Source organism: Neofelis nebulosa, chromosome 6 (genome assembly GCF_028018385.1).
Source record: "Neofelis nebulosa isolate mNeoNeb1 chromosome 6, mNeoNeb1.pri, whole genome shotgun sequence".
NCBI lineage: Eukaryota > Metazoa > Chordata > Mammalia > Carnivora > Felidae > Neofelis > Neofelis nebulosa.
This window is the reverse complement of record NC_080787.1, coordinates 103985537-104012357: the sequence shown is the minus strand read 5'-3', so window position 1 is coordinate 104012357 and position 26821 is coordinate 103985537. Positions and strand designations below refer to the sequence as shown.

General features: G+C 37.0%; 1 protein-coding gene across 5 annotated transcripts in view; it reads left to right on the top strand.

The window, feature by feature from the left end:
• REV3L (REV3 like, DNA directed polymerase zeta catalytic subunit) overlaps positions 1-26821 on the top strand; it is a 174642-nt gene that overhangs the window by 44568 nt on the left and 103253 nt on the right. For all 5 annotated transcript variants that reach the window (XR_009263208.1, XM_058734981.1, XM_058734982.1 and 2 more), the window contains 3 exons: positions 10627-10816; positions 18429-18503; positions 23600-23760. Coding sequence is in view for 4 of the 5 variants with exons in the window: in XM_058734981.1 (XP_058590964.1) it covers positions 10627-10816; positions 18429-18503; positions 23600-23760 (426 nt within the window). In the remaining variant the exon portion in view is untranslated. The remainder of the gene's footprint in view (positions 1-10626; positions 10817-18428; positions 18504-23599; positions 23761-26821) is intronic.

Below are 26821 nucleotides of genomic sequence, written 5' to 3'. Positions count from 1 at the left end.
TTGCTATGGTGATGTGTGATCAGTGATTTTGACTTGCTAAAACCTTAGATGATTGTTAGCATTTTTTTACCAAGAAAATACATATTTTTTAAATATTTATTTATTTTTGAAAGAGTGCAAGCAGGAGAGGTGCAGAGAGAGGGTAGGGTGACAGAGTATTTGAAGTGGGCTCTGTGCTGACAGCAGGGAGCCTGATGTGGGGCTTGAACTCATGAACTGCAAGATCATGACCTGAGCTGAAGTCGGATGCTCAACCAACTGAACCACCCAGGTGCCCCAAGAAAATATTTTTTAATTAAAGTGTGTACATTGTTTTTTCAGACATGATGCTATTGCCCATTTAATAGACTACAGTATAGTGTAAATACAACTTTTAGATGCACTGGGAAACCAAAAAATTCTTTTGACTCACTTTATTGCATTATTTGCCTTATTGCAGTGGTCTGGAACTGAACCCACAATATCAGTATACCTGTAGTATATTAAAACTTTGTTCCATTATAGCATCACTTATGCAGATTACATCATTACACATTATAAACCTCTTGACACAATTTTATAATTATTTTATGCACCTGTCTTAAGGTCTTAGGTAGCAGAAGGAAAGAATTATAAAAATAAGTGTTTATTATCTTTTTTATTTACCTATGTAGTTACCTTGACTGGTACTCTTTATTGCTTAGTGTGGATTTAAGTTACTGCATATTGTCTTTTCATTTTAGCCTGAAATGCAGTTTCCTTTAATATTTTTTGCAGGTCAAGTCCGCAAGTGACAAGTTCCCTTAATTTTCTTTTTTTTTTTTTTTTTTTTTCAAGTTCCCTTAATTTTCAATTAGCTGGGAATGTCTTGATTTCTTCTTCCTTCTCACCTTACCTAGGTCTCCTTTGTTTTCACAGGGTAGTTTTGCTAGTTACAGAATTTTTGGTTAATAGTCTTTTTTTTTTTTTTTTTTTCATCACTTTGACTGTGTTATCCCTCTGGCCTCCATGGTTTCTAATGAGAAGTCAGCTTTTAATCTTATTGAGGAAATTTTGTACATGATGAATTGCTCTTCTTTTGACACTTTTCTTTTCTTTTGTTTTGTTTTTTAAGTTCATTTGTTTATTTTGAGGGGTGGAGGGACAGGGAGAGAATTCCAAGCCAGCTCTGCACTGACAGTGCAGATGTGAGGCTTGAACTCAAAACCGTGAGACCATGACCTGAGCCAAAGCCTGATACTTAACTGAGATCCAGGTGCCCCTCTTTTGCCACTTTCAAGATTATGTCTTTGTTTTTTGGCAGTTTGGTTATGATACATCTTGGCATGGATCTCTGAATTTCTCCTGCTTGCAATTTACTAAGGTTTTTAGATATTCAGATTAATGTCTTCCATCAAATTTGGGAATGTTTTTGCCATTCTTTTTTCAAATATTCTTTCTATCCTTTTCTTTCTCTCTTCTGCTGCTGAAGCTCATATTATGCATATGTTGGTATCCTTGATGGAATCCCAAGGATTCTGAGGCTCTGTTAATATTTTGTCATTCTTTTTCTTTTTTGTTCCTCAAATTAGCTAACCTGTCTTCAGGTTCATGGATTCTTCTGCCAGTTCAAGTATGTTCTTGACCCTCTTTAGTACAATTTTCGTTTCTATTGTACTTTTCAACGTCAGAATTTCTGATTCTCTTTTATAATTTCTTTCTATTCATTTATATTTTCTATTAGGTAAGACATGATTCTCAAACTTTCTTTTAATACTTTAGACACAATCTCCTTTTATTCTTTGAAATATTTTTAATAGCTGGTTTGAAGTCTTTGTCTAGTAAGACGAACGTTTGGGCTTCTTCAGGGACAGTTTCTATTGACTTCCTTTTTCCCCCTGTGTGTGGACCATGCTTTTCTTTTTCTTTGTATGTCTTATGTTGAAACTAGATATTTTGAGTAATATGACAGTTAAGGAAGTCATATTCCTCCCTAACCCCATGATTTGCTTTTGCTCTGTTGTTGGTGATGATGTTTGTTTCTTCAGTGACTTTTCTGAGTTAATTCTGTACAGTCTCTGTTCTTTGAAGTCCCTGTTCAGTTAACTTATTGGTCAGAATTTCCTTTAAATGTCTTGAGCCAATAGGTCTCCTTCCAGCTTTTGTTGAGGGGCTCTATATGCATGTGTGTTGGTGCAGAGCCTCAAGGTCAGCCAGTATTGAAAGATTAGGGCTTTCTCAGCTCTTCCTGAGCATAACTCCACACATACGCATAGCTTTATGAATTCCCAGGACTATACTACACCTTTCAAGTTATTATGGACATTTCAGTCCTCAGTTTTTCCTTTTAAGCTTTTTTGTTTAGCCTTTTGTTAGCTGCAACTAGTAAACCCCCCCCTCAGGCAACTGTAATGTTAAATGGTTGCTGCTGATTGTTTTCCACAGTATGTTGCAGACGGAACTGTCTGTACACATGGAGTGAGCTCTGCGTCTGATCAAATAAAGACAAGTCCTGAGAATGGAGCTTTTCATTTTCAGTGAGCTGCCAAGCAGGTCAAATAGTGACCATTTTCTGGTGATCGGGCTTTTGAGGAACTATAAATCTGTTCTCTATTCTGTAGTTGCAAAGCTTTGGTTTTCAAGGCTGCTCTGGAGCTGGGGAGGAGAGGGGATTGGATTAGGGCAAGTTAGAATACCACAAAGCTTGCTCTTCTTGATAAGATTCAACTGGTTTTCTTGCATAAACACTCTTTGGACTGTCACCAGCCTTTTAGGTAATTTCCAAAGGGCTGAAAAAAGTTGATTTTGACAGAATTTGCCAGTGTTCTTGTTGCTTTTATGGAGGGGAGTGGGTTTTTAAAGGTTCTTCCTCTGCCATTCTGGAAGTGTCTCTTGCCATTTCTACATACTGTTATCTGCATCCTACTTCCAGTCTCTGATACAGCCCGTCATTGCTTATATTTCTCTTATATATTTCTTAAGTTTTTTTAAATTTTAATGTTTATTTATGTTTGACAGAAAGAGAGAGACAGAGCATGAGCAGGGGAGGGGCAGAGAAAGAGGGAGACACAGAATCCGAAGCAGGCTCCAGGCTCCAAGCTGTCAGCACAGAGCCCGACGCGAGGCCTGAACTCACAGACCACGAGACCATGACCTGAGCTGAAGTTGGACACTCAGCCGATGAGCCACCCAGACGCCCCTCTCTTACACATTTCTAATGAGCCCTTGGAACTCTCTGGTTCCATGGCTAATACACTTGCCTGGCAACCCTATCAGGGGCTCATTCTCTCATATCCCAACCACATAGATCAAAATCTTTTATTTCCTCCTTTAAATGTTTTTTTTTTTTTTTTTTAAACGTTTATTTATTTTTGAGACAGAGAGAGACAGAGCATGAATGGGGTAGGGTCAGAGAGGGAGGGAGACACAGAATCTGAAACAGGCTCCAGGCTCTGAGCGGTCAGCACAGAGCCCGACGTGGGGCTCGAACTCATGGACCGCGAGATCATGACCTGAGCCGAAGTCGGACGCTTAACTGACTGAGCCACCCAGGCGCCCCTCCTCCTTTAATACTAGTATTCCTCAAGTTTCTGATCTATGCTCCTTCTCTTACCTATGCATTCTCTTGGGCATTTTTTACCTGTTATTCAGACTCCCAAATCTGTCTTCTTCTCTAGCTCAGATCTCTCTCTCAAGCTCTTTATCTCTGTACCTAATTGTGCTTAATGTAAATCTCCATTTGGAAATTCTATCAACATGTAAAATTCCACAAGTTAAAAATCGAAATCAGCCTACTCTTCTTTCTTAGTTTTCTTTGAAAGACATTCACATCAGTCCAGTTGGCTAAACCAAAAACTTGCCTCATCTCTGATTCTTTTACCCTACTCCCAAATTCTAGTCAGTTTCCTCTAAATTCTGTGCCCTAAATCCATCTTGATGTTTTCTCCATCTCTACTGACTTTTCTCTCCTGAATTACTTCAACAACCTCCTAAACAGATTTTCCTATTAAAGTTATGTCCCTAGCTTTTGCACAATGTGTCCACAAGGAAACTTTATAAAATGCAAATCCACACAGGTCACAGAACCTACACATGCCCACATATACACACATACACACTTTGCCTTTCTCCCCATTGAACTTTTTGCTTCTTCCTAACTACATTTTTCTTATTCCCAGACCATGTATGTTCTTATTTGCTTTCAGACTTTTGTATGTACTGCAACATTCTTTCTCACTTTGCTCTTTTGTTACTTACTCTGGGAAGCCTTTCTATATTCTCACAAATCTGAGTTAGATACTTTTTGATACTGTAATTGCCTGTTTACTCATCTTTATCTCTGAGTAGAATGTAAAAAGTTCATGAGTTCAGGGACTGTGATTATGAGCAGCCTGTGGTCTAGCACCTGACATTGGGCTTTCACAAAGTATTTAAAGAACAGAGAATTTATGCCTACATTTATGAATGAAGAAACCAGTGACGCTTGGGTGGCTCAGTCGGTTGTGTCCAACTCTTGGTTTAGGCTCAGGTCATGATCTCATGGTTCATGAAATTGAGCCGCGTCAGGCTCCACACTGACAGTGCAGAACCTGCTTTGTATTCTCTCTCTCCCTCTCTCTGCCCCTCCCCTGCTCATGTGTGTGTGTGCATGCGCACTCTTCAGAATAAATAAACTAAAAAAATAAATGAGGAAACCAATCGTGTTTAGCACTGGAGATACAAAGATATATATTAGACAAGTGTGTAAATAAAATAGGCCTTTGAAACATCTGGTGTTTGAAAGATACAGTTCTGTTATTAATGTAGGATTGATAACTTAAAGCCAGTGATTCTAAATAAAGCCATGTATAATTTAGTTGAAGAAATAAAATGGCATGAATAAACATGAAACCCTAAAGCGTTATTTACAAATGAAAGGAGAAAATGAAGAGAAAGTGTCAGGAAGTTATATACATACGCCCTTTGTATGGTTAATGATAATACTTAGGTTTTTTTTGTTTTTTAATTTCTGAGTCATTTAGAAGTAGATGACTTCTTCCTGCCTTTTTCTTACACAAACTGTATATTTAGAAAATATCCATAAGCAAAAAGAAAATAATAAAATCTTTATCTCATGTAATATTTTTTATATATATATAAAAATAATTGAAATAAACCTGAATATTACCTGAAATAAATATAAACATCTCTTCATGCCAGGAAACATACTTCTACACCATCTGTTGCTGAAGTTGGCACACTTTTTTTCTGTAAAGGGCCATACAGTATATATTTTAGGCTTTGCAGGCTTGGTCTCTGTTGCAACTTCTCAACTCTGCCTGTTAGCAAAGCAGCAATAGCCCATTCCAAATAAATTTATTGGTGTGTTCCAATAAATTTGTATTTACAAAGACAGTAAGCAGGAATTGGTATAAGAGCCATAGATCTATGATAGAGACACATCATAATTAATCTCCTATTTTTGGAAGTTTATATTGTCTTCAATTTTTTTTTTTTTTTTTTACTATTGGTAATACTGTCTTAGCATCTTAATATCTATTTATTTATTTTAATCATTATTTTTGAGAATGAGAGAGAAAGTGTGAGCAGGGGAGGGGCACAGAGGGGGGAAGGGCAGAGGATCTGAGGCAGTTTCTACACTGACAGCAGAGAGCTTGATGTGGGGCTCGAAGTCACAAACTATGAGATCATGACCTGAGCTGAAGTCGGATGCTCAACTGTGACTGAGCCACCCAGGCGCCCAAGCATCTTAATATTTAAATGTTCATGTATATTCTTAATTTTTTTAGGATAAATTCTGAAAATGTAATTTCTAGAGCTAAGAGTGCTTAAGATTTTTTTTTCTTAGATGGTAATGGGTGATATAACATTTGCTTTCTGCGACTAAGTTTTGCTTGGTTCATTTTGTGGTTTTGTGGGAATGGGGAAAAAAAAGATGGAGTGAAATTTTAGAAAGAAGCAAAGAAAGACTGCTTGGAGGGAAACAGATTGAGGTAATTACAGTGATATAAAACTTAAAAAGAGATATTCCAAAAAGTAAATATGAAAAATTCCATAAATACACATTTTCCTGTTCACATACCAAGTTTTTCTGTTTGATAGCTCTGTAGAGTTTTGTTTAAAATCTTGTGTATATTGAGTTTGAGATTTGGGAGATGGGTTGCAAGTTACAAAATAAGCATTTCTTATTCAGTCTCCTAGGATACTCTTAGGCCAGCATGATTTTGATTGTGGTGACCAGTCAGCTTGTTTTAAAAAGAAAAGAGAAAACATAAGCTTTTCTGTTCTGGATGATGAAGTCTAATCAGTTGGAGCAGGGATTGGCAAACTACTATCCATGGACCAAATTCCTCTCGCTGCCTGTTTTTGTAAATGAAATTTTGTTGGAACAACACAGCCATGCACATACTACTGTCTGTGGCTGCTTTCAGGCTACAGTGGCAGAGTTAAGTAGTTATATCAGACACAGTATGGCCCGTAAAGCCTAAAATATTTACCATTTCCCACTTTACAGGAAAAAAATTGCAGACCTCAGAATTAGAGAAAAGATACGTGGTAGTTTTTCTGTTTATCAAAAATGGATCTACAAAAAAATATAGGTAATTTTGCTGTGGATAAACTAAGATTTTATGCACAATTTAATTAAGAGACCAAATCTAGGCACTTAAAATATAGAAGACATTGTGGGAAAATGACATAAGAAATGTTGGAATACAGAGGACTTAATATTTGGTGTACTTCTAAGTTCTGTAAAAGATTAGCTTCACAGTGCCCGAGTACTCTGGCTGTTACAGAGACACCTACCTTTGTTATAGAAGCCCTACTTACACAGAGTTGGAAAGTAGCCAGCTCCACACAGTTTTGCCATGGTGTCTAAAAGCCAGCAGTTATGCTGTGACAAGTTTCTGTGGAGCTTTCCTGAAACATCTTTATTGCACTTTCTGTATTAGGCAACATCAGTCAAATTGCAAAGTCCAAACTCTTAAAAAATGTTGAAACCTGTGTGTGTGTGTGCGCGCGCGCGCGCACACACACACATGCTTATTCTCCAAATGGCAGTCTTTTTTCCTACTGAGTTTGCTGCTTTCATTCAGTTTGACATGACAATAAGAGGGGACATTCAGAAATCAGAGATATAAAGAATGCCGGTTGCTTGCTTTCTTTGGGTACATATGTTACTTAGAAATAGCTAATACTTTAAACAGGTTAAGAATCCCAAATCATTTAGCAGGGTTTCAAAATAGCATAGTTTTCACTAGTTTTATAAAAGCATTCTTAAAAAGAATCCTGTGTATGGAACTCTTTAGAGTATAGTGAAAAGGCCTCTGTATTGAAGATGCAAGTTCTTGTCTACAGCCATACCTCCCTGAATGCGTCCAGTCTTGCCTGAAGTTGCAAGTTCTTAACTAGGCAACTAACTAGATGTTGAAAAAATCCTAAGTGCCCAGTAGCAGCTGGCTACCTGTGGACTTAATTTATGAGAGAGAAGCCACTGACTGAATGCTGAAGGCACTGATTTTACGGTGTTTTTCTCATAGCTGAATCTGATCCTAACTGATGGGGGTGGGGCAGAATAGTTTATCTCCAAGGGACTTTACATATGTGTGGCCCCACACATTTGCGTGGGGGTAGAGCTGATGAAGGGAAATCTATAGAAGTTGTCTGTACCTTGTCAAGATAAAGTAATACAATTACAGAACTACAAGTTTTACAATAATAAAAGACCTACTGTTGCCAAACAAATTGATTAACACATTGATTTTTACACATTTGTTTTTCCTTGCTTAACTTTTTGAACTTATTTTATCTTGTTTCTCCTCATTTTCTTTTCTATGATACTCATTCTATATTAGAGCCATCAGTGCAATGCCAAGAATTCTTTGTGCTGTGGTTGTTCTTCAGGAGGTTATTCTTGAGCAAGAGTGGTAAGGCAAAGAGTCATCCCTAGCTTCTGGAGAACCAGAGGGGAATACACCTGTGTTGATGTAGTGACTACAGTGTAGCATGGGACTTTGGGTTATTCGGGGCAGGAAAGAGCAGTAAGCTGAGGACTCACCCCAACACCCATGTCCTTCAGTAACTCTGTAATCCTTAGTTGTATCAAAGTCCCTCTGTTTTTATAGATTCCTTTTTTCAGATACTCAAGGCTTTTATACCATTCCTCTCCCCAATAAATCTGTTTAGCTGAGGGTTTGTTCATGCATTTAATAAATATTTATTAAGCACATATTATACGCTCTCTGCTAGGTCTTGGGGATATTATGATCTTTCAACCACAGTACCAGCTCCAAGGAAGTTTGAAATGAGAGTCAGATAAGGAAACGGGCATTTACGTTACAAAATAAGAGCTTAGGAGTTAAGGGAGCCAACATTAACTTTTTAAAAAATTGAACCAGCATGGTTAAATGAAAAGAGCATTGATTTTAGATTTTATTGATCTGCTTTTAAATTTTGATTCAATTACCTAATAGGTACGTGATTTTGGGAAAATAACCTTTGTGATACTTGTAAGGTTGTTGTATGTTTTAGAAATAAATACACGTAAGGCACTTAATTCAGTGCCTGCTAAATAAATCATTTCTGCTTTTTTCCTAAATCATATACCTAAGTTTCAAAGCCTATAAATAGATAATTGTTCTGGCCCCTACTTCACAGGAGATGGAAAAGTGGGAATTAAAAAAAAAAATTCTATGACCTTTGAATATCCTACCTGTAAAGAAACTTGGTAGAAATCAGATTTTATAATCATTCCTTGTAAAATTTGTCTAAATTTCCATTATTGAGATATAGGGACTATAAAATTAATACCTTAAGAGCTTACAGAATTGCTTGTAAAATACACTGTTACACTAAATCTGTAACCACTGGTCTTAGATCTGCCAGCTTAGAAGAGGATACTTCTGTCTCCACCTCCCTTACCCCCACGATGTAACATCCCAGTTGCTCTTAACCAGATTGAGGTTTATATCTTGAGTGGTAATGGTTGTAACATTTTTTCATGAGATGTTTAAAAAGCATTCAAGTAGATCATCAGTAAACTATTTAAATATGTTTTTAAATACTCAGAATTTGATTTTTTTCTATTTGAAGAATTAAAAAAAACAGCAATATTTAGGAAATAGTACCATGTTTGAAATGAAACAAAATAGCCAATGAATTTGCTTTTAACTGAAAGGGGTTTTTTTCCATTTCTTTGAGATTAAGCAGCATAACTGCTGCTAAAAATAGAAAGTGGTCTAACAGCAGCGCAATTTGTAATTGTTCAAAAGTGTGAAAGTTGGTAGTTGAAATTCGAATTCCACACTTGTGAGGCTATAGATCTTATTCCATTGTGTGATTGTTCTTTCCAGTTTTGCTATGCTGTATGTAATAACTGTTCCAGATTTATTTGTTAATTCTGTTGTAGCCGTACCTTAAAAATAAGATAAGCTGATGTTATTCACTATAGAAAGTATGAAATACAACAGAATATAGAACTATTTTCTGGGTATTTTATATAAATCATTCTGAATTATAAATAGGAAATAGTAAGCAAACAGATAGTTACTTTCCTACCAAGAAAGAAAAAAAATCTCAGTGAAGCAGAGTAGGGTAAGGGGTGGGGAAGAAGCCAGGGCTTATGTTGGCAGGGCAGTGCAGGGATAGTGAGTGACAGCCTGAGGAGAAAAATGGATATGTTCTTCCATCACTGCCATTCTCTCTGTTTGAAATAGACAAATGGCATGTACCCAAGGGGAGCTAGGGACAGTGCTCTGAGGATAGGAGCCACTTCTGTACAGCCCTGCCAAATTCATGAGAGTAATGGTGCATCTGTTTTTTGTTGCTGCTGTTGTTACTTAACCTTGTCATGGATACATTACTGTTTCTGTGGCACTTCTTTTGTGGGTTGTTACTCATACTACTTTCTTTATCATGGCTGTGCTGGATTTTCTGTTGGCAACTCAGCACCGTTTACCCCTTCTGCACCTTGCCTGATACAGTGGCTTCCTGGGAAGTGTACATGCTTGTTTTTTCACCTCTCATTGTGTCTACCCCTGTCCACCAAATGTGCAGTTTAGATATCCAGAAGTCTATTATAGACAAATGATATGTTTTTGTCTTTTTTGGTTTTGTTTTCTAATAGCAAAATTTCATTTTTACCCCTCCCAAACTCCCCTCCCCACCCTTAATAGCAAAATTCCACATACTGAACTGCTTTTATCCTCTGAACAGCAAACGTTCAGAGTAGTCTGTCTCAGGAAAGTCTCTGGTTTGAAAACATTTATGCCAAGACAGATATTCATTGATTTATTTAATGAACTTTCAGTGACTTTTTATAAGGTTCATAACACTGTGCTAAGTGGTATTATTATAGGGCAATTCAGTGAAGTATATAAAGCTAGTTAGATTGTGAGGGTATAATATTCAAACGTTTTCGCCAAAACTATTTAAATCATACTAGAATGCTTATGTTTATAAAATGCTTCTAAATGTTCTGTTGTAAAATGTTAGGTGTAAAATGTAAAAAATAGGTGGCTTTAATTAGACGTTAATTTTCTTCAACTGTTAGTTATCCTAGATAAGCTGTGTTGTCATTAGAATGTTTAAATGACTTGCATTCTGTGCTTTGTAATGTTAAAAATTTTAAATGCATCTCAAGACTAAACTTTATAATGTGTTACATTTTAGGTCAGAAGACATGTCTTCATCTACATGGCATCTTTCCTTACCTCTATGTGCCATACGATGGTTATGGACAGCAGCCAGAAAGCTATCTTTCTCAGATGGCATTCAGTATCGACAGAGCACTTAATGTGGCTTTAGGCAATCCATCTTCCACTGCTCAGCACGTGTTCAAAGTGTCATTAGTATCAGGAATGTAAGTATATGTTAACATCTTTTTAAATTTCTTTATGTTTTTAGTACTAAGTAAAAGAAAAGCTATCTGATTTAAAGATACTGTTTATTTTTCTTCTACTTCTGATGGGAGTGGGGCTAATTTTATGTTGTAACTTTAAAAAAAATTTTATTAATGCTTATTTTAGAGAGGTGCAAGCGCACGCACGAATAGTGGAGGGGCAGAGAGAGAGGGAGACAGAGAATCCGAAGCAGGCTCCAGGCTCTTAGCTGTCAGCACAGAGCTCGACATGGGGCTTGAGCTCACAAACTGTGAAATAATGACCTGGGCCAAAGTCGGATGCTTAACTGACTGAGCCACCCAGGCGCCCCTATGCTGTAACATTTTAAAGTAAATTTTTGTTGCAGTGAAAGATAGATGGTTAACAGTGATTTTTGTTTTAACCTTTTCCATTTCTACACTTCTTAGACCTGTAGAAATTCATGTAATTTATTTGTCAAATACTTATTGAGCACCTTCCATGTGCTAGGCTCTGTTCTAGGTGCTTGGGATATATTGGTGAACAAAACAAAGATCCGTGCCACCGTGGAGGTTACATTCTAGTAATGGGAAATAGAAAATAACCAATCGATATAACATGAAATAAATTTATTCCTTTATTATGTGATAGTGCTATAGAATAAAGATGTAGAGCAGAATAAGAAGTTTCAATAGTGTAGGCTAGAGAAATGGACTGGTGGCAGTTTTATATAGGATAATCAGGGAAGGTGTTATTGACAAGGTAAACAGACTTTTGAGCAAAGACTTGAAGGTGAGGGAGTAGGAACAACATGGAGGCCAGGTAGCTAGAATGGAGGGAAGAGAGAGTAGGACAAAATGAGGTTAGGGAGAGATGAATGGATGGAGATTGTGTTGGCCAATGGTTCTTAAAGTATGGTTTCCAGGATCACCAACTTCAGCGTTACCTGGTTTGAAAGCTATGAGAATGCACCTATCAGATCTCCGAATACAAGGAGCATAATTGAACAGTGGCCCCACTATTGCACTGAAATCTATCATTCCATATAAACTGAAGCTGCTTTCCATAAGCTACTTCCAGCCAATGGCTAAGCCTGGGAAGGATACTAGGGCAGGCCTGTTCCTAGGAAGCACTTGAGAACTCTCTGAAAGCCTTCCTGCACTTAGTTTAGAATCACACTGCTAGAATCACACTTCTACATCGGTAGAAGATATTGCTACCGATCTTCCCTCTGTCCCTCTTTCTTTCATTTGGGACCAGATGTTATCTAATTTTGGTGGCTGTCCCAGCCTTTCCTGGGTCCTGCTTCATTTTCTCTCACAGGTGTTTCCCAAATAAATTTCTTGCACATATTGGCATCAACTTCTCAGAGGACTTAGATTAACATACTGGGGAACTTATTTAAAATATATTCTTGGGTCGGGGCACCTGGGTGGCTCAGTCGGTTAAATGTCTGACTTTGGCTCAGGTCAAGATCTCACAGTTTGTGGGTTCAAGCCCCGTGTTGGGCTCTGTGCTGACAGCTCAGAGCCTGGAGCCTGTTTTGGATTCTGTGTCTCCCTCTCTCTCTGCTCCTCCCCTGTTCATGCTCTGTCTCTGTCTCAAGAATAAATAAACATTAAAAAAATTAAAAAATATATATATATATTCTTGGGTCCCACCCTAGACCTAATGAATCAGGAACTCTGGTTGTGGGGCCCAGCAATTTGTGTTTTAATAATAAGCCTTTGTAATGATTCTGATGCATACTAAAGTTTTAGAAACACAACATTAGGCTGTTCTGAGGACTCTGGCTTTTACTCTGAGTTTTTTTGCAGGAATTTGAGTAGTCACAATCTAACTTAGACTTGAAAGGATTACTTAAGCAGTTGTGTAAAGGGTAGATCATTGGGGGATAAGGGTAGAAGTAGGGGAGAACATTAGGAGACTTTCATTAATCTGGGTGAGATGAGAAAATACAGTAGCTTGCACTTGGGGAGTAGTGGGAGTACTAAGCCGTGGTCAGCTTCTGGATCTGTTCTGAGAGTTGAGTCTATGAGCTTTGCTGTCTGATTGGATGGAGATTATGACAGGAGTCAAAGATGACTATAAAATTGTGAGTCTGGAAGGTGCAGGTAGAATAATAGGCTGGCAGGAAAGATTTGGAGCTCATACTAGAATGTTTTCAGTTTTATATGTGTATATTAAATTCATCTTAAATCTGTCTACTTTTTCCACCTTAATCTAGGCTTTCCTCTGGACCACCACAGTATCCTTTTAATTGAATTTCCTTCTATTTTTGTCTTGTTCCAGAGCTGCAAAAGTATTCTTCTTCTTATATAAATTGGATCCTTTTAAAATCATTTAAAATCCTTGAGTGGCTTCATATTGTTCACAGAGTAAATTGAAGCTTCTAACCACAGCCTGTGTGATCTGACCCCTGTTCACTACATTCATCTAGAAACATGGGCCTTCTTCTTTCAGTTCCTCTGATGTGTTGAGCTCTTTCCCACCTTTGTGCATGCAGTTTGCTTTCCTTGAGTTCTCTACCCTTCTCCAATCTTTCATATCCTTCACTTCTCCAGAGAAGTTTTTTCTGACTTTCCTACATAAAATAGGTTGGGGCACCTCGGTGGCTCATTCATTTGAGTGTCCAACTTTGGCTCAGGTCCTGATCTCACAGTTCATGAGTGTGAGCCCCGCATCAGGCTCACTGCTGTCAGTGCAAAGCCTGCTTCCCCTGTCCCCCCTCTGTCCCCCTTTCTCACTGCTCCTACCCTGCTTGCACTGTCTCTCAAAAACAAATCTAAAAAACATTAAAAAAAATAAGTTGTCATTATAATTACTCTGTATCTCTGTCTATTCTTGTTTCCTTTAGCACAATATAGTTGGCAGTTATTTTAATTTTTTGATTACTTAATTTTTATGTATTTCTCCCACCACCATGTAAGCGCCATGAGAAAAAGGACCATGTTTGTCTTGTCCATCATTATATCCTTAGCACTTTGTTTTTCTGGTTTTTTTTTTAATTTTTTTTAAGTCTATTTATTTTTGACAGAGACAGAGTGCGAGCATGAGCTGGGGAGGTGCAGAGAGAGAGGGGGAGACACAGAATCCGAAGCAGGCCCCAGGCCCCAAGCCATCAGCACAGAGCCCGATGCGGGGCTCGAACTCATGAACTGTGAGATCATGACCTGGGCCGAAGTCGGACACTCAACCGACTGAGCCACCCAGGCACCCCTATCCTTAGCACTTTGTATGGTGTTGGGCACTTAGTAGATATGGCTCAGTAGCTGTTTGGTTGACTAAATGAGATGGAAGTTCACACCTGTCCTATGATAGTAACAATTAGGTTAAAGACAATTATCAGTTTTATATTCCAACTTTTTTTTATGTTTAATAGTTTCTAAGAACTTTCCTATACATACTCTCATTTCAAAGTTGAATCTCCAGGGGCATCTGGGTGGCTCAGTTGGTTAAGCTTCTGACTTCAAATCAGGTTATGAGCTCATGGTTTGTAAGTTCAGGCTGCCTGTCGGGCTTTGTGCTAACAGCTTGGAGCCTGGAGCCTGCTTCAGATTCTGTGTCTCCTTCTGTCTCTGCCCTTCCCCTGCTTACACTTTGTCTCTCTCTCTCAAAAAACAATAAATAAACATTAAAAAAAAATTTCAAAGCTGAATCTTCAAACTGCCTAGTGAATTGAATAATCACCAGTCTTTTTTTTTTTTTTTTTTTAATTAAGCAAGCTCTGTGCCCAATATGAGGCTTGTACTCATGACCCTAAGATCAAGAGTCACATACTCTACCAACTTGAACCATCCAGGCACTCCAGCCACCAATCTTTCTGTTGTCATATTTTTAAGAGTCTGAGTACCTGGGGTGCCTGGATGGCTCAGTAGGTTAAGCGTCTGACTTCAGCTCAGGTCATGAACTTGCGGTTTGTGAGTTCAAGCCCTACGTCGGGCTCTGTGCTGATAGCTCAGAGCCTGGATCCCACTTCAGATTCTGTCTCCCTCTCTCTCTGTTCCTCCCCCACTCGCACTCTCTCTCTCTCTCTCAAAAATAAATAAAGAATAAAAAATTAAAAAGTCTGAATACCTGAGGCAAAAGATGAGCTGTTCTTTGGCTGCCATTCTTTCCTCTTACTCTAATTTTTTTCTTAACCTAATTCCCCTTTTCCTTACCATACATTCTAGCTTTGTGATTATTTTAGTCTTTCAGTTTTCCCTACTTTTTTAAGGTAGACAAGGTTGCATCTAGCTACCAAATTAAAATCTGTACAGGTTTGATTCCAGTCTTTTTAGATAATGCATTGTTCTGAGGCCAGGTCAAGAGATAGGATTATGACCTTAGGCTAATTTCTGGAATTCTTGCCACTTAGCTACCATGATTCTAGAAAATATCCTATAAAGAGATTCTTAATCCATTTGAGTTAATTGAGTTTTTTGCTATCCATTTTCATTTTCCTTCTCACTGCCATATGAAAAAAACTAACTCTTAATTATCAGATATAATTTTTTTAAGCCTAAAATATCTATTCTCAAACTCTGTTCCATTCTACTTTTTCCCTCTAAAGAGTTTTCCCTGTTGAGGAATTCTTGTGGCAGAATTAACTGAAGCCAACAGCAAGAAGTAAGGGTTGCAGGTTAAATTACACAGAAGCAGAAAACTGAATTTGTAGAATTTCCAGGCTATGTTTTGGGTCAGCAGATGTGAAAACAGAATCCTAGATGTACAAAGAATTTTAGAGGTTTGATAGTCTTACCATATTCAGTTTTTGAAATTTATGAGATTCTAATTGTAAAACCCTAAAAGATTCTTGCAAAATCAAAACAAGCAAAGATAACATGGACCACACTGCAGATTTAATTCCCCCCTCCGCCCCCATTTATTTGGCTTAAAATAACTCCTGTCTTCAGATAAATAGCTATATTTACCTACATGAAAAATACCATAGTAGGAGGAATAAATAGTTGAATTTTGCCAGTGAGACAGAATGAGATCATTCATGTAACGTGTCTTTGTTTCACCCCTTCCTTCGTGGGAACAAAAATGGAGTAAATAGCAAACTAGACAGGAAGTGGTTAAGTGTTACTAAGGGAAAAAAAATCAAAGAAGAACGAAGGGTAAGGGATAGGGAGTGATGGTTAGAGAAGACTTTTCTGAGGAAGTGAGTCTAAGTAGAGATGTGATTGAAGATTGAAAGCAAACCATGCCAGGGTTCAGGGCAGGCTTTCGAGGCAGAGAGTGGCAAGTTACTTGAGTGTAGATCAAGTTAGAGGGGCTAAAATGTTTAGAATGGCTAGAGGAAAACGTGATTGGAGTGAGTAGCAAGGACAAGATAACCTTGTAGGGGCGCCTGGGTGGCTCAGTTGCTTAAGCGTCCAACTTCGGCTCAGGTCATGATCTCACCATTCATGAGTTCCAGCTCCACATCGGGCCCTGTGCTGATAGCTCAGAGTCTGGAGCCTACTTCAGATTCTGTGTCTCTGTCTCTCTGTGCCCCTCCCCTCCTTTAATGCTGTTTCTCAAAAATAAACATGAAAAAAAAAAAAAAAGAACCTTTTAGACCTTGGTAAATAGTTGGATTTTTTTTCTCCAATGTTTGTTTATTTTCAAGAGAGAGTGCAAGTAGGTGAGGGGCAGAGAGACAGGGAGACAGATTCCCAAGCAGGCTCTGCTCGGTCAGTGCAGAACCCAATGCAAGGCTCAAAGCCGCAAACCATGAGATCATGACCTGAGCCGAAGTCAGACACTTAACTGACTGAGCTGAGCCACTCACGCTCCCCTAGTTGGATTTTTTGAAAAATAGAAATTGCTTTACAACAATCATATAGAAGGCTCTGACTTAAAAGCTTGAAAATAGCTAGGGGGAAAAAAGTTCATACCGCAAATAATGACTGCTACCAGATTACTCCTGTATTTGATGTCAGCTACACTGTCAGACGTGACAGAAATGGGGTCCTAATGAGGTTAAGTTCTACTTAGTGCCCATTAGATAGGGACAGTATTTTTTATTTTTATCGATTTATATTTTTTTAAAGCTTATTTATTTATTTTGAGAGAGATAGAGACAGTGTGAGTCAGGGGCAGAGAGAGAGGGAGACCAAGAATCCCAAGCAGGCTCTGTGCTGCCAGCGAGATCATGACCTGAGCAGAAACCAAGAGTTGGATGCTTATTAACCAGCTAAGCCACCCAGACACCGTGGGAGAGTTTTTTTGTAAATGAAAAGTGAATAGGTTTATCTACCTAAAGATTTCACCAACCTCTTATTTACAACTAAACTCTAGGGAGATACAAAACTTTTTTGCATGCAAATTCATACCTGTTTATATATTATTTCTCACTACATCATCTTTGAAAGTGACAGTCTGGGAGTACCTGGCTGGCTCAGTTGGTAGAACATGTGACTCTCAATATCAGGGTCATGAGTTCAAACTCCCATGTTGGGCATAGAGCTTACTTTATGTTTTTTGTTTTGTTTTGTTTTTAAGTTTGTTTATTTATTTATTTTGAGAGAGAGAGAGGCAGAGAGAAAATCCCAAGCACGCTCGGTGGTGTCAGCTCAAAGCCCAACATGGTAGGGCTCAATCCCATGAACCATGATCATCACCTGAGCCAAGAGTCGGATGCTTAACCAACTGAGCCACCTAGGTGCCCCAGAGCTTACTTTAATACATAAATAAATAGGGGTACCTAGCTGGCTCAGTCCGTAGAACATGCGACTCTTGATCTCAGGGTTGTTAGTTGAAGCCCCATGATGGGCATGGAGCCTACTTTAAAAAAAAAAAATGAAAATGGTAGTCTGTATATCAGAGGTACTGGTGTAGTTTCAAATCCTCCTAAAATGATGTAACATGATATTCCAGCTTATTTCGTCTTGCTCTGAACACTTGTTTCTCTGCCGTGTAGATTTTTGCTTCTTCCTTTCCCCATTCTAGCTGATGCCCTAGAGAAAAAGCCAGCCTCAACATAATTAGGGTCCTTAAGTAAGGTCATGGTCTTCTTAATCTCTTACGTTCCTGTCTACACAGTTTTCATGGGCTTCATTTGACTTGCATGAGTGTTTTATACAAACACAAACACACACACACACATGTACATATATATATAATAGGCAAATTGTCTCTGCTTAGTGAATTTGTAAAATTAATAATAAGCGGACAAGCAAAGTGACATGAGTGCTGTTAATTAAAGGACTTTGTTAATGAAGAGCTTTAACGTTTGACAGAAAATCAGAAATGGGTGAAGGTGCTTGAAAGGTCTCGGGTTTTCTCATACATGTTCAGAGTATAGAGAAAAAAAGTCATTTTTTAACAGTCATTATGATTGAAATTAAGGTGTAAACAGTTTTGCACTCCTTTTTGTCCCTAGTTTTTTGAAAGTGGTATTTTTTTTTTTGAAAGTGGTATTTTTAAAAGAAGTAACCAGATTGCAATATTTTATATGTTAATCTGTGGTAAGTTTAATTGAAAGGTTTTGGATCAGTTTTTGTTTGTTTTTTGAGGTTTTGGGTAATACTAAATATAAATAAGGCTGAATTAGGCTAGCTGAGTCTAATTAGAGCAATAAGTTGCATTACTTCATCTCTGAATGATAAAAATAATTTGAAATATCTTTTTCTTTTATTTCAGGCCTTTTTATGGTTATCATGAGAAGGAAAGACACTTTATGAAGATCTATCTTTACAATCCAGCAATGGTGAAAAGGTACAAAGATAAAATATGAATAGCTATCACTTAAGTATTTTAATAATAAAAAATAAAAATCTAGAAGAAAGGACTGTGTCATATGTAGCATTATTAAAGAAAGGGACGATAATATGTGTATTTATGTGCAAAGAGAGATCCATGGCTTGGCCTCTGGGAAGGATGTTTTAAGAGTGAAGGAACCTTGCTTTTTATAGTCCCTAACTGCTGCTTTTCTGTTTTAGATTTAGAGAGCTTGTAGAAGTAGATAAGGAGAGATGATGGCTGCCTTGTAGGATCTTAGTGCTCTACTAGCCAGACCAATGTTCAGTACCAGGAGAAATCTACTCTTCAATTTCAAAGCAAAAAGAAATGTATGAGAGGCCAGAGTGTAAGGGCTTCTGAGATCTCAGAATCCTGTTGACTCTTTATTAATGCTGGTGAAATTTTATATCCCAGATTTTTTGTTTGTTTTGTCTCTGGTTGCTTTTTGTTTTTGTGTTTTTGTTTTTGTTTTTCTTCTCTCAGTAAGTCTGTCTGTCTGTATCTTATTCTGTCAGTCATCCTGGAGTCTAAGTTCCTGATGGCAAGAAGGGCACATACAGAGAAGACTTCATTCGTTCTCTAGGGCTCAAAACAAGGGTTTTCAGTCTGTGTGGTGACAAGCTAGGGTAGAAGTGTTCTTGGATAAATGCTGAGTGTTTTTTCAGAAGATCTTCTCTGTTAGTTAAGTACTAGGTTTCGAAAGGTAACCTTTTGGTAAGACACAAATTCAATACTTCCCAGAGTGAATTTGGGCAAGAAGAGGAGCAACTATCCAGGATATGAGGTTTACCCTGAGTTAGGCCAACTGAGTGCTTCACTGAATCACTGCCCTAATTAATCCCTATGGTTATTCCCTTCTCCAAGTAACCAGTGAAAACTAGTTTTCTCTGTAATGTGCCCCTACCCTTGTCCCAAACGGCTTCTGTTAGGTAGGGTACCAAAACCATTTTCCAGGATAGGCACTTAGAGACAATGATGTTTCTTGTACCACTTCCCTTTGGTCACACTTTCTCATATCCATGGAGTCCAGAAGAGTCCCTGTGAATTCTTAACCCTCTTTCTCATACACAGTGGTAGGAGAGTACACCTTAGTCATCCCAAGTCCATGCTAGAGAGGGAACCTTGAATAAAATTTGCATACATCTTTTATAAATAGCCTACAAACTGTTTTTGAGAGAAAATATGTAAATATAATCCGTTTTTCTTCCTTGTGACTATACCAATCAAATATTTATTAAATTATTTCCAGTAAGTTTGCTTTAAATTACATAGTTTATCTCAGTCCTTATCTGAAATTCCCTGATTTATTGAGAGATACATTCATTTATTTATTCGTTTCAAAATAAATATTTGTAAAATACCTACATTATTTAACGCACTATGGAATTTGCTGTAAACAGTGATAAAGTTTGCTTGGTTCCTGCCCTCAGGGATCTTCTAGCATATCAGAACATACAGACAGTAAACCTGTAACCCAAATATATAACAAAAAATTGTAATATATACTATTAAGAAAAAGGATTCTATGAAATAAAATACCTTCTCCCTTTTTAGTTATTTTTTTTATAATACCTTTATACATGAATCATTTGCATTATAGTATTAAACTAATACATAATGTAATAGTTAAGATTGTAGATTCTGAAACCAGATTGCCTGTATTCAAAATCTGGCTCTGCCATAACCAGCTGGGAGACTTTAAGCAAGTTATCTAATCTCTCTGTGACTTACCTTTCTCATCTGTAAATAGGATTGATGTTAGTGCATACTGTTTTCTTGAGTGAAAGTGCTAATATCTATAAATCACTCAGAGCAGTGCCAGGCACATTATAAGTGCTGTGTAAATGTTGGCTGTATTATGTATGTAAAACGTTAAACTACAACGTACTCTTACCCTCATTCATAACCCTTTTCCCTAGAGGCAATAATTTTTAAGAGTTTGGTGTAAGTCCTTATATTTTTCGTAAATATATATGTACATATATACACATATCCTCTTTTTAAATTTTCCATATAAAATTGGTATCATGCTAGAATGTAAGTCCACATTTTTTTTCTGCTCTGTTTGCTGCTTAGTCCTCAGTGTTTAGAATAGTATCTGGCACATAATGGTCAATAACTGTTTGTGGAATGAATGAATGAATACTATAACGTATCATTTGGAGACTGGCCTCTTGATTTCTCTACTTGGCCATCTCCTATGAGCTTTACTTCCATTCTTCTTGAACTACCTACTCTCACCACACTCTAGAACTTGTCCTACCTCTGAGATTTTAAATGCAAACGTCTTGGCTTCTGACTGTAATCTTCTTTTTTTTTTTTTTGATAAATTTTTGAGATATAATTTATCTACTACAAAATTCACACATTTTAAGTATACACAATTCAGTGATTTTTAGTAAATTTACAGAGTTGTTTACTTACGCACTATGATTCAGTTTTAAAACCTTTTCATGGCTCCAATAAGATCCTCTGTCTTTTTTTTTTTTTTTTTTTTTTTTTTTAATCTTTTCAACTCTGTCCCTGAGTTACTCCTACTCTACCTGTTTTTAGGTTTTAAATTCTCTAGCTTCAGTACTACTGTCCCATTTTGTAGCCTTCTGCTGCAATTAATTTTTTTCCTTTCCATCTTAGATTCTATATCTTCCCAGCTCCTTTCTGCCAGGTGAAACCATCAATTCTGGGTTAATCCATCTATTTACTCTCTTTGTCTGCTAAACTGGCTTCTGAGTACTGTAGGATACAAAACAAAACAAAAACAAAAAAAATCACAACAGAATGGTGCCACTGTGAATTCAAGGTCTTCAATTTCACCTGGGCCCTTCCCTGCCCTGCCTTTTTTCTGCTTTTCTCTAATTATCTTACCATTCTCTACCCTCTTTACTCAAATGTTAACCAAGCCTGTCCCAAGGCTTTGCCTCCTACTTCATAGAGAAAATAGAACTCATCAGTCTAGCAAAGTGGTTGTCAAAGTGTGCACTGGGGAGTCCTGAGACCCTTTCAGAGGATGTGCATGGTCAAAATCATTGACCTCCATGTTGTTAAACTTAGTTAACACCTTTTTGTCCTTACCTTTTGAACTTGTGTCATTGTTTATAGTGCCTTAAAATAAGCCCAAGTGTTAAGTTTCTTTGATATAAACTTCCTCTGATTTTCCTCATACCATCTGATCATTCGTATTTATGTCATTTTGTTAGTTCCTCTTTGAACATCTGCAGCTGTTCTTGGGGTTGTGTCTTAGGCTTTCATCTTTTCTCTCTGTACTTCCTCCTCACTGTACAGTCTTATCTACTCTCTTGGTTTGTTTTGCCTTTTTTCTTTGTTGATCTTCATGCATTTGACTTCTAGGTATGTATCAATAGCCTAAATTTTCTCCAGAGCTCTGGATTAATGGTATCATAGGTTTGTAGTGAGGATTACTTGAGAGTAAGCATTTAAAACACCTAACACAGGGGTGCCTGGGTGGCTCAGTCGGTTAAGCGTCTGACTTCAACTCAGGTCACGATCTCGCGGTCCGTGAGTTCAAGCCCCATGTCAGGCTCTGGGCTGATGGCTCAGAGCCTGGAGCCTGCTTCTGGTTCTGTGTCTCTCTCTCTCTCTGCCCCTCCCCCGTTCATGCTCTGTCTCTCTCTGTCTCAAAAATAAATAAACGTTAAAAAAATTTTTTTTAGGGGCGCCTGGGTGGCGCAGTCGGTTAAGCGTCCGACTTCAGCCAGGTCACGATCTCGCGGTCCGTGAGTTCGAGCCCCGCGTCGGGCTCTGGGCTGATGGCTCGGAGCCTGGAGCCTGTTTCCGATTCTGTGTCTCCCTCTCTCTCTGCCCTTCCCCCGTTCATGCTCTGTCTCTCTCTGTCCCAAAAATAAATTAAAAAAAAAAAAAAAAACGTTGAAAAAGTTGTAATTTAAAAAAAAAAAAAAAAAAAAAAAATTTTAAATAAATAAATAAAACACCTAACACAGTGTCCAGTACATAATGCTTAAATAAATACATAATGCTATGTATGTAAATAAAATTATTCTTATCTTCATCTTCATTGTCATTTGTCATTATTTTCATGGAAATATACCTTAATACCTTACTATACCTAAACCCCAGTATGTCTAAAACTGAGTTTATCCTTATTCCTCCTCCAAAAAATTCTGCAAAGAAACATGTTTCCTTCCAGTCCTTTCTCTTCCAATAAATGTGGCACCACCAAGAAATCAAGGCATCATCTTCAACTCCTCTATTCTGCCACACCCTCCACATCTAGTCAGTCATCAAGGCTTGACCATTTTATTCTTTGTATGTATCCTGAATCAACACATTGCCCTAATCTTTGTTAAAGCCACCATCATTTTAGTTTTCCACAGTAGCCTTCTCACTTGTATCTTTAGTACTGTGCGTTCTCTAGGTAACTTGGTCATTTCTCATTTTCACTCTTCGGAGGCAAATTCTGCTATTTCTTGAGATGTCTTAGTAGTCTGCATGATCTGACTTTTCATTACCTCTCTAGCCCATCCCCTCCATAGACACACTCACCACAGCTTCTGTCACTAAGCCACACTCAGTGGTTTCAGTTCTCAAATAAGCCACATTTTCTTATGACCCTTTACATGTGTAATTTAATTTGTGTGAAATACTCTTCCCTTTCTTCACAGAAGTATCTTTAATTCATTAGTCTCTTGCTCAGAGACTTCAGGAAGCCTTTTCAGAAATAACCTCTATACCTTTATCTTATTAATATCCCTTCTGAATGTTTCATGTGCTTCAATTCTTTTCTCAGTTTTTAAAAGGAAAAGCTCATATTTTAAAAACTTCCGACATTTTTGTTTTTTAATATAGTTAATACTAAGTTGGTTTTAGGAGTCAAAATATTCTTCATCCAAGATTTTTGTCATGTTCTTTCAGAGTGTGCAGCTGACTTTAAAACTTAAACTTGTAATTTCTAACAAAATATAAATTTCCAGTAAAATTTAAATAAAAAATGTGTGTGCTAATGTGTTTCATTCTGTATAGTAGTGTAATTATTGTTGCACTTAACATTTTAGGAACCATAATTTTAGAATACAACTTTTTTTTTTCTAACTTAGGATATGTGAACTTTTGCAAAGTGGAGCCATAATGAATAAATTTTACCAGCCTCATGAAGCGCATATTCCCTACCTCCTACAGCTGTTCATTGACTACAATCTCTATGGAATGAATTTAATAAATCTGGCTGCTGTCAAGTTCCGAAAAGCAAGAAGGAAAAGTAAGGTTAATTTCTCAAGTTCAAATTAAAGTTTGAGACAAGTGTTAATGTAATTAATGATTTATAAAATAACATATACTTAGAAAATAACTACTGGGTGGATAAAGAATAAAAAAGAAATATGCAGAATGGTATTAGGTTTTATCAGGAAAAGGAATCTCAAAAGAAAATTTTTTGGTAATTGATTGAAGTAGAATTCACATACCATACATCTCACTCATTGAAAATGGACAATTCATTGGCTTAGTATGTTCACACAGTTGTACAACCATCACCACAATCAAATTTAGAACATTTCCAGCACCTCTAAAAGAAAGCCTGTAGTCTTTACTACTATGTTTTACTGGGGAAAAAACATTTTTAGATTACATATCTGATAAATTACATGTATCTAGAACATACAAAGAACTCTTTCTTAATAGTAAGAAAGCAAAAACCCAATTAAAAATGGCCAAGGGGCGCTTGGGTGGCTCAGTCAGTTGAGCATCCAACTCTTGATTTCAGCTCAGGTCATGATCCCAGTGTCGTGGAATTGAGCTCCATGTCAGGCTCCATGTTCAACTTGGAGCCTGCTTAAGATAGTCTCTCTCTTGTGCTCTCTCTCATTCTCCCCGCACCCCCCCGTCCCTCCCCAACTGCCCCCTCTCCTTCTCTCTAAAATTAATTTAATTTAATTTAATTTAATTTAATTTAATTTAATTTAATTTAATTTAAAAATGGCCAAAAGACCTGGACAGATACTTTAGCAAAAAAGATGTAAGGATCGCAAACACATGAAAAGATGATTGTTAACATTATGTATCATTAGGGAAATGCAAATTGACACCACAAAGAGCTTCCACTACATACCTATTAGAATGGCTAAAATCTAAAAACTAGCAATACATGCTGGTAAGGATGTGGAAGGAGAGCAACTCTCCTTCTTTGCTGGTGGGAATGCAAAATAGTGCAACCACTTTGGAATACAGTTTGGCAGTTTCTTATACTGTTAAACGTAGACTTATTAAACATAACATTATCAACATAAACATTCCTTCTCATTTCTCCAAGTGATTTAAAAGTTGTATCTGCCCAAGAACCTGTATGCAAATGTTTATAGCAGCTTTATTCATAATTGCTAAAGGTCTAAAGTAACCAAGATGTCCACTTTGTTGTGGACAATGGATAAACTGTGGGCAGTGGATAAACTGTGATGTAACCATACAGTGGAATACTATTTATCAATAAAAAGCATCAAGCTATTGATTCACACAACATTGGTGAGTCTTTAATGCATTTTACTAAGTGAAGGAAGCCTGACACAAAGGGCTACTAATTGTATGATTCCATTCATACGACATTCTGGAAAAGACAAAATGATAGAAATGGAAAGCATATTAATGGTTTCCAGGGATTGGAGGAGAAGGGAGTATTAACTACAGAGCAAATGTACAGAGGAACTTTTAGGGTGAAGGAAGGAATATAGACTGGCATGGGTCTATGTATTTATCAAACGCATAGAACTATACCTTCCTTAACCAAATGTTGAAGGTTAACATCCCCAGTGGTGTCCTATATATTGTGTACCCCTCAGATGATGTGATGAGGAGGATACTTCATCTCTGTGATATTCTTTCAAAAACCCATGACCATAGTCTAATGATGAGAAAAACATCAGACAAACTCAGATGGGAGTGAGGGAGACGTTCTACAGGTTACCTGTCAAGGCCATGAAAAACAAGGAAAGACTGAGAAATAGACCAGAGGAGACCTAGGGAGACATGATAACTAAATGCAATGTGGTGTCCTAGATTGGATCCTGAAACAAAGCAGACAACAGTGGAAAAACTGGTGAAAGTCAAATATAATGTCTAGTCTAGTTAAATATTAATGTACCGGTGTCAGTTTCTTTATTTTGATATAGGTACTGTGGTAATGTAAAATGCTAACAGTAGGAGAGACCTGGTAAGCAATGTATGGAAACTCATACTATCCTTGCAATTTTTCTGTAAATGTAAAATTATTCCAAAATAAAAAGGTTAATGGGAGAAAAAAAGAATATAACAGGTTGGTTATCAGTATCAAATATAGATGAGAGTTCAAGTAGGATTGAGGATTGGAAAAGATTATAGACCGTGAACAGTAGGCGTTTATAGGAAAAGGAAGTAATTTTCATGAAAGTTTGTTTCCAGTAGGTAAAAAGTGTGAGAAAAATTTGAATTCTCAAATATATGTAAGACATTTATTTCAGTTACTGAAGTTAGATGAGTATTAGAATGTTAATTGGAAGGAATTTTTTTCAAAATATGGAAAATTTTTACAACGCAGAAATACATGAAATTTAGTTGGGGGAAATTAAAAGGAAAATTGCTGTGAGTATGATGAAATAAAATTTATATCTTAATTCATTATACTAAATAGCCCTCAGGTTTTTGTTTGCTTTATTTTGCTTGTTTTGTATAAAAGATTATAGTGAAATCACGGGAAGAATAAGTGAATCACTTTTTGTATTTCATGTTTCTCAGATACCATTAAACTGACAGTAAACTTCTTATTAAAACTTAATTCCTACATATTACATGTATATATGCATAATTCAACATTTTTATCTTATAAGACAAGTTATCCTAGTACATAATGTAGTCTTACTTTTGAAAATGGAGTAAATTCAAAAGTGAAAAAGATGTAGAAATTTTAATAGTATATATGCATATACAATTTTTCTCTCAGTACTTCAGTTATATGATCATGTGTCAGATGAACTGGAAATGGTGCTAATTACTACAGTTGTTAAGGTGAAGTATGTAAAGTAAATAGAGTATTTTGAGCACATAGAGGCATTTTATATTTTTTACCATCCATAGTTGAAAAATTATAATAATATATATATTTAAATTAAGGAGTTTCCCTGTTCTTTAGGGAAATATGCTAAAACAACGCATAAGAAGTGTAGGTAAAATATGAATTTTTTATGATGTTATCAGTAACTCTGAATCAGTAAACTTGTATAGACTCTTTATTCACATAAATTTATTAGAAAATAATATTTATGGTAATGTACAACTCTACAAAGTAATTTCAT